The 9,069-nt window shown below is 44.5% G+C and overlaps 1 protein-coding gene across 1 annotated transcript in view; it reads left to right on the top strand.

Annotated features, from left to right (window-relative positions):
• The first annotated feature begins 1,907 nt into the window (after positions 1 to 1,907).
• The window catches only part of LOC126249435 (uncharacterized), a 334,540-nt gene continuing 327,378 nt past the window's right edge, over positions 1,908 to 9,069 (top strand). Inside the window, exon 1 of the mRNA XM_049951088.1 lies at positions 1,908 to 2,039. Coding sequence (XP_049807045.1) covers positions 1,964 to 2,039 — 76 coding nt within the window. The 5' untranslated portion in view covers positions 1,908 to 1,963. The remainder of the gene's footprint in view (positions 2,040 to 9,069) is intronic.

The following is a 9,069-nucleotide window of genomic DNA, read 5'->3' as shown; positions in this document are numbered from 1 at the left end:
TTTCTGCATCATCCTAGAAAGTTTGCAACATCATCATGAAATCACCCTATATTCACATACAGTGTGACAATTGTTGAACTATACGAAAAAAACACACATTAGTTACAAACTATGGCGTGCACATACTCTATTCAACATGTAAACGTCACTACAGATATTCGGATTTAGATTATGACATGTTCGACAAGCCTGCCATCGTTGGCGATGATGTGGCGCAGACGAATAGCGCAATTCTGCATGACCCGCTGAAGTGTCGGAACAAATCGTGCAAATGGCTCTAAGCTCTATGGGACTTAACAGCTGAGGTCATTAGTCCCCTAGACCTAGAACTACTTAAACCTAACTAACCTAAGGACATCACACACATCCATGCCCGAGGCACGATTCAAACCTGCGACCGTAGCAGTCGCGGGGTTCCGGACTGTAGCGACTAGAACCGCTCGGCCACAGCGGCCGGCAATGTCGGAACAGTGATGCTGTCGATGACCTCCTGAATGGCTGTTTACAGCTCAGCAACGGTTTTGGGGTTATTGCTGTACACCTTGTCTTTAACACCGCCCTACAATAAGGCGTCGCATGTGTTCAGTTCCAGAGAACATGGCGGCCAATCTAGGCCCATGCCAGTGGCCCCTGTGTACCCCAGAGCCAGAATGCTGTCTTCAAAGTGCTCTTCCAGAACATCAGACACTCTCCTGCTTCGATGGGGTCGAGCTCCGTCTTGTGGAAATCAGGGTCACTTTGGTAAATGGGGATGAAATCATCTTCCAAAACCTTCACGTAACGTTCGGTAGTCACCGTGCCATCAAGGAATATCGCACTATTTATTCCGTGACTGGACATAGCACACCACACAGTCACTCGCAGAGGGTGAAGAGACTTTCCGATTGTGAAATACGGATTCTCAGTACGACATATGCGGCAGTTTTGCTTATTGACGAACCCATCCAAATGAAAGTGGGCTTGCTGCGCGGGATTAGCCGAGCGGTCTTAGGCGCTGCATTCATGGACTGTGTGGCTGATCCCGGCAGAGGTTCGAGTCCTCCCTCGGGCATGGGTGTGTGTGTTTGTCCTTAGGATAATTTAGGTTAAGTAGTGTGTAAGCTTAGGGACTGATGACCTCAGTAGTTAAGATTTCACACACATTTGAAAATTTTTTTTGAAAGTGGGCTTCGTCGCTAAGTCAAACCACGCATGCGCATATTAATTCCCATCACGCCCCTCTCCCCCGGGGCTAACCGCGCAGTTTGAACGTCCTAATGCAAAGCGTTCGGAAGTTATTTCATATAGTTTGGTAACTGTCACCCTGTACATTTACAGGCGCCAGCGCCTATAGCTTTGACTCTCTGTAGCGTCATTGGATGACGTTTCCTGACATGGGTTCCTATGTAAAACTTAATCTACTAAGTCCCCTTTACAACGTCTAGAAGTATGTAAGACGAATTGTGAAACACGCCGTCTAGAGGGTAGCCACGAGTAATGTTTAGTTATGGCCTCACATGGCCCCGCCTTGTTTAGGGTGGTGTTTTGTTAGTACATTGTTGGCCTTCTGTAGTTGTAGAATAACAGCAGAAAGCGAATGCCGAGGTAACTCAGATTTTAGCCCAAGTGCGAGGGTTCGGAGGGAGGTAGGTGTGCTCGGGTCGAAAAAATAAGCGACGACGAACTAGTGCATTGTAGTAAAAGACGGGGTTGATGGAGAGGCTGCAACAGAGGCTGATCGGAGACGGCAGGAGGCTAATAGCGAGGAAATTGCGCGGGCAGAAAGGCAGGGATGAAGCTGTCACCTGGTGTGGCGACTGCGCAGAGCCCGCCGGAGGGCCGAGGTGGGGGCGGGGCGGGGGTGCGCCGGCGTTCGCGGCAGGAGCTGCGGCGGCGTGCGGCGGCCGTGGTAGTCGGTGCGCGAACGAGCACCGAGTCGGAGCGCAGAGCAGCAGCAGCAGCAGCAGTCGCAGCCCGCCTCAGCATGGCCCGCGCGCTTCTGGCCTCGCTGTCGCCGCTCATCATCGCGCTTCTCGTTGCGGCCGCGCCGCGTCTTTTCGGTGAGTCCGCCTTCCCTCCCCGTAGCCTGCCCACTCCTCGGCACTAATGTGCCACTCCTCCTCTGCTTATAGAGGCGTCCTCTAACACTACTAAATTTTCGACTCGTTCAAATTTTGGGCACAGCGGCAAATTTAGACAAACGAACTCTGAGTACCTCGTGTACTTTCGGACAATTAACGCCACAGTATCGAGTGCTATCGGTAGTATTTTTTGTAACGGCGTCGCGGTGAGCAATCTGTAAACACGCGCCAGCTGACGTGCGCGTCAGTTGGCGCGCCGCGGACAAACGGAATGCTCTCGTTCGCCGTTTCTCAGTTTAATACGGGACCCATGACTAATAAATTATCATTTCTGTTTCTGTTACTTGTTACAAACTGCTGACTCAGTTTTCGTGTCGTCCATCCGCTGTAAGATTTCTTCGTAACCACTGGCTCTGCTAAAATAAATAGTATTCTATACATTTCCTCGGTCCTCTGAACAAGTGCACCCTGTATTTTTTCTGGGGTTAAGAAAATGTTTGCTGCTGTGTTCAATAAGTTGTAATATAGCATCTATTACATTTCAGTAATCAACATGAGTTATTCTAATTAAAAATTATTCCATTTTTCAAGTACTTTAATTAGATACGTAACACATTTAAATCATATTATATCATTAGCAATTAGTTGTAGATATGAATTTTGCTGTGCTTTATTGTTTTCAAATCATTGCCTTTGGTCTTCAGCAATTCAGTAAATCTTATTAGAGTTTATTCAATAACATGGAAGAAAATTGTCGTGCCCACGTTACTTTGATACAATAATTTTTATAAGCTTATGTTAAAGACTAAATAAAAAAAAATTCTATGAGACGAGTTTTGCTAAAATTTGAGAGTACAGTGAGGAATTTTTTTTTTTATTTTTAACGCCTGTCGGCTTCCTGGGGGTTTTATGTTTGCGTGTTCCCGGCGGCGTACAGCGCGTCAGCTGTGCGCGCTAATAGCTTCTCCAGTTGTGCAAATTTCGCTGATAGTCCACACACAGTTACCAGCCGCACTTTTTTTTTTTTTTTTACTACGACACACTACATAAAACGACAAGCTGGTGTCTACATCATTTGCAATCAGTTTAGTCTTTGCCAGCTAGTACTGCGCTGGTTAAAACTAGAAAGATTCTAAGCCTTCCTTCAGTCTCAGTGAAAAATCCAACCTCTTACTTGGGCGGTGAAAAGTCATAACCGTAGACTATCACATAACAAAACTAAGGGACGTAACATTGTGTGCCGCTGGAAAAAAAAAGTTTCATAGTTTCACTCGTGGATACAGCTGTAGGGATACCAAATACAGGTGGGATATCGAATCTTTGCAGTTCACTTACAAGGAGATTACTGAGGTTTTGTAACACTCAACATAGATTATTGTTCGAGTGTCCTGCGACATTACCAAACTTCAGTAATGGGTGTAGAGAGAGATATACAATATTCACATCTTCCACTCAATGAAGTGTAGCACAGAAACCCTAAAGAATTGTACAGACAAAAATTCTCAGAATGAGGATAACCATGTAGTAAAAATTTCTGTATGAAACTGGAAGGACGAATTCTGTAAGATGGATCAAGATATAGCGTATAACCGCCTGGAAAACTTCACATCGGGGCATGATTACGTTAATTACAATTCACACAGGCGTGTAGAATTTAATGAATTTTCGTGCCCCCCGTGTATTTACCGCTATCACGATACATTGCTTCTGTCACCTGGCCACTGCACCATAACTGATCAATTATAGGTTGTAATAAATCTAGTTTTTAATGTGCGTATCGTTGCCGGCCTACCTTTATTGACAAAGTTCTTAAAGAGTAGTTTACAAATTTTTATTGAACGGGTAAAGTGAGACTTTTAAACAAATATTTAACGATAGTTCTTACACATGTTTGTACAACCATCGGAGAGCATCGTTCGAAACACTCTAAAGGACGTGTAGTGTCGACTCGCATTGTTCCATTTGCAAGTTTAAATATTAGCTGTATTTCAGTAAGTTACTGGACGATCAGAGAGATGCCACTTACGTATGCCTTCGCAATATCGTCCGATTCAGACATAATTTACTATATTTCGAAAATTTTGTTCACTGGCATATAACATGTTGGGAGTGGTCCTCTATTTGTGCACTGGATAAAAATCGATCATACGAAATTAACAAAAAAATTACAGAGTCTTCCTTTCATTTACTTCCATAAATCATAGGGCAGAAGTTTCGGTATAGGTCCTAAATTCCTTCTTATTTTTCCCCGGATAGGGTCAGTCAGGATCAGTGTGAAGAATTGGGGGCCATGGGCCGACAGCAATATTTCCTAACCACCTGTGTGTTTTCTGGATGGTACGCAACTGTTCGTGTTAATGACTAACCAATAACGTTTTTGGCTGTTTATCTACTAGACGAGAAGACTATAGCAGAGGAGACTCTGTAGCATTTTTTTACAGTCCTCTACTTCGAACCACGCATTTGTTTTGTTCTGTCAGTCTGCCATTATTTTTAGCTAAATTATTTTTCACAGAAAAGGAATGACTGACGTGTTTTATCATTTTTGTTGGTTTCACGAAGAAATAAATTGTGCTTCAGTTCATCTTTAAACCAAACACAAACACTGGAAGTTTATCCTGAATCCTAGACTACTTGCTCTTGTATGGTATACAGCAGACTTCAGTTTGTTACTTAATCAAACGTGGCTATAACTGCCTCTTCTGAACTAAAAGAGCTATAATAGCTACAAGCATTTTGAATCACACCGTGTAATAAAAATAATGTACAGCTTCTATAGCGGTCAGTCGCCTAAAATTTTTCCCCAACTTACTATTTACATAAAAATTCTCTACAACCAATGGTGCTAACACGCGCATTTTGATTGGTTCTTCATATCACGACGTGCAGACGTCAAAGGAGCAGATATTTCAAACATGTTATGTCTTCATGTAATCTAAATACTAAAGGAGGTAAATTTTCTCAGGTGACTGTAATGACGCCACGTCAGAGAGCGGACGGTAGTGGCGAGATGCAAAAACCGTTTCTGGTCAGGCGGCGATCACTCGCTGTCAGTTCCACTGCGACAAACAGTCGCACCAACGACAAACGGGAAGCGATAAATTCGAGAACCGACACGCACTGCCAGGACAGGTCTATGAATGTGCTTTCCTCCGACTCCCCCCTAAGATGTGACCTATCACATAACTTTCTAGTTTTCATTCCCACGTGTTGTATGTTAACTTTCGTGAAAACCTTTTATAGGCCTTTCTCCACATATTTGTACGTTGGCGTCAGTGTCCTGTGAACTAATCTTGAAACATACAAAAACTGTTCTGTCTACTCTTAGATTTCTTTGTCTTCAATGAATTTCCCGTCCCCCCTGCTCCTAAAATTACAAAGAATTTGAAAATAATGCAACTTTCTGGTTGTTCACACTCGCGTAAAAGAGAAGCGCCCTCATTATGAAGGAAAACGTAACCAGCAAGAGTCAGCTGTGGTTGTTTCAGCCCGTGTTTGGCAGTGCACTACAGGAGTTCGACAGCGTCAGGGGATCACTCGTTTCTTCCATAGAAAATTTCTCTTTCTCACGATGCGTGACTGCTCTTGTCCTCCATACAGACTGTCCCGGTGCTAATATTTTCCGTAATTACTGTGTGTCTTACTTATTCTCGCTGTTTGGCTGTTAGTAAATTATTGTTGGCGATGTAAGCCCATTCAGCGGTCATTAGCATTGGGTTTGTTTCAGCACCCAGAAATGATTGTGCTATTTCGTTACTCGTAGTATTCGCTGATGCCACCCACCTAGTTCTAACAATGTAGAAAGATATTATAGCATTTGATGACTTATCCATATAGTCTTCTGACTGGAAATAAATCTCTTCTTTCTAATGCACATCACAGTTTTCAACTTTCTCTAACCTCAAGCATACCTTTCTCCCTTTTCATTTCTCAGTTTTACGACGAGATTCGAACTTCTAACATTCGAGGATTTCATTTTCAGGGTGCTAGTCTTCGTCATCCTCCTCCTTTGATTCCCTTCCGAGTAGTACTCACACAGGGACCCGAACAAAGAGTCAGTGAATCTCTATAATTTATTGAGTGGAAATTGCTATGTTAAAGCGTTTCTTTTAGAAGAACGTGTATCTAGTGGATGCGGATTTGCGTCCTTAGTACACCGTTTTCCGTTATCTTTTAGCACAGTTTTAGGGACATATTCCAACATCAGTGGCAAAACCGAACCCTAAATCTGTATCCTTTTCGGCATTCTCCACATTTCCTGTACGAAGCATAATAACAGTTCGATTCTTCACAGAAAATTCTAGTATTATGGCATAAGAGTGGCAGAAAGAGTTTTAACAGCGTTCACAGAACGAATGTTACGGTCGTATGTCTGGTCTACGCTGACGGCAATAGACGGAGCTGAGGCTGGGCTCGAACAAGATCTGGGAAGGAAATCTATCGCATCCTTTTAAATGGAACCATCACGACGTTTTTCGTAAGCGATTTACAGAAAAAAAAAACAGATAATCTAAATCAGGACGGTAGGGACGGAGATATGAACTTGGTTGGTTCAAATGGCTCTGAGCACTATGGGACTCAACTGCTGTGGTCATCAGTCCCCTAGAACTTAGAACTACTTAAACCTAACTAACCTAAGGACATCACACACATCCATGCCCGAGGTAGGATTCGAACCTGCGACCGTAGCAGTCGCACGGTTCCGGACTGCGCGACTAGAACCGCGAGACCACCGCGGCCGGCGATATGAACTTCCCGAGTACGAGTGTAGTACCTTAAGCACTACGCCATCTCTATGTCTAACAATCTTTGCGGTGGGAAGATTAGGTGGCAAGACATGAAAACAATACACTGGTAAATTTTCCATTAATATCTCGATTTCATCTTTTCCATCACAAGAGAATAATCTGTTTTGTACTTTAGGGTGAAACAGTAGCTGTCACGTGCCTTTAAATTAAGTAAATTGTAATGAAGACCTTTTAGTTTAATTTTATAACAATTTAATTTTGTCAACGTGTCCCTGCAGAAATACCGAAAACGGAGAAACACCACGCCCACCTTTTCCTGAAATTCAGTGCTCGGTATATGTCGTTCGTATGATGGAAGAATAGAACCGAGATCCGAGAACCGATGTACGCTGGACGCTTTAGAAAATTGATTTATTCATGTTTGAACTGCGTTTGATCTCGATAACCTCGATCCAATTCGCAGCGCATGAAATACACAAACTCACGTTTCAATTTATACTAAAAGCGTACAGTGAATGTATGAGAAACACAGAAACAGAGTCCATGTACAATTTACCACTACGTTCTAACACCAGTATTCCTCTGAGGGTAAGAGCTAGGAAATACCAGGCTCCAAAAATGGTTCAAATGGCTCTGAGCACTATGGGACTCAACATTTGAGGTCATCAGTCCCCTAAAACTTAGAACTACTTAAACCTAACTAACCCAAGGAAATCACACGCAGACATGCCCTAGGCAGAATTCGAACCTGCGACCGTAGCGAACGCGCGGTTCCAGACTGAAGCGCCTAGAACCGCTCGGCCACTCCAGTCGGCTACCAGCCACCGATTAAAATTTCCTTGCCGGCCGGGGTGGCCGAGCAGTTCTAGGCGCTACAGTCTGGAACCACGTGACCGCTACGGTCGCAGGTTCGGATCCTGCCTCGGGCATGAATGTGTGTGATGTCCTTAGGTTAGTTAGGTTTAAGTAGTTCTAAGTTCTAGGGGGACTGATGACCTCAGAAGTTAGGTCCCATAGTGCTCAGAGCCATTTGAACCATTTTAAAATTTCCTTCCAGGTACAAAATGCACTGATTAGACATAATATCAAAAGCAATAGCTGTTGCCAGATTAAGCCGACGATTTAGTTAACTAAGCAGTGCCCAAAAGATCGCATTCGGCTCCACTCTAACTAGTGCGGAGGGCGTTCTCGGATGACAGTATGGCTGTAGTGACAGAGACTCCACGAAGTTCCTCCACATCACCTCGAATGAGTACCAGCGTGTTTTCTTAAACTAGCCCAAGTCAGGATCTCGGAACGTTAAACACTTACTATCTCACGGCAACATCCGTCGTCCCATGCTTTCCCGTATCCTGTTTTGGATACGAGTTTTATATTTATAGAAGTGTAACACATGACTAGAAGAAAACACTTGCGGCATCCATTCGACGGTTTTAGAGGCCGCATTCGAACTCACATCAGATACATTCAGTCCGCAATGTAGTCTTCGTACTCACAGCATATGCTGCCCTCCTCTACCTTATCCTGACTGAATGCGCAACCGAATGCGTCCTCTCTTAAATGAAAACGCAATGTCATTTATGTTTTCCCGCCTTCTGTAATAATGAAACCGGCTAATTCGTTGCACCCTCGTGTAGAAACGCTCGCCAGATTTCTCGGCGTCTAATAAGCTCGTTGTCAGCGATTCGTAAATGCCCAAACCGACCAGCTAAAAGCTGTTAAATGAGTGCCGTGAACAAAGGGGCCGACAAACAAAAACGGCGCGCCAGCTTTCGGGGCTGTGTATCGTGGCGACAAACCGTCAGGGAGCTGGCTTTCATGTAGCGTGAATAATGCAACCGCCCCTCCAGCCTCCCTGCATTCCGCGACTCCTCTACAAGGAGTTCGCTTTTTATCCGAACGAGAAATATTTCGCCTAGACGCGATACGGAGCTAGCTTGCTACAGCGTCACATTCGCACGTCTATTAATCCCTGTCCCTTTCCCCGGCGCGCACGTTGCTTCTACAGACTGACCCTGTCATTACGTCTGTGGGTGGCTCTAACGGCCGTCATCAATTCCGCGAGGCCAAAATACTAAGTGCGCTCTTTACTTCCGTCTGTCCGCGGTTATCGCGACGTGGCGGCCCTCTACACTTCTGTTTATAGCTCCTCGCGCTGTCTGATAACAGACTGTTTGCCCGCGAGATTAACGTACATAGCGATCCTAGAGTGAGAGAATATGGGTGCGGCCCCTGCCGATCTCATGATAACGTTACTGGAG

This window comes from Schistocerca nitens, chromosome 3 (genome assembly GCF_023898315.1).
Source record: "Schistocerca nitens isolate TAMUIC-IGC-003100 chromosome 3, iqSchNite1.1, whole genome shotgun sequence".
Classification (NCBI taxonomy): domain Eukaryota; kingdom Metazoa; phylum Arthropoda; class Insecta; order Orthoptera; family Acrididae; genus Schistocerca; species Schistocerca nitens.
Note: the sequence above shows the minus strand (reverse complement) of the source record. Positions and strands in the feature narration are given on the sequence as shown.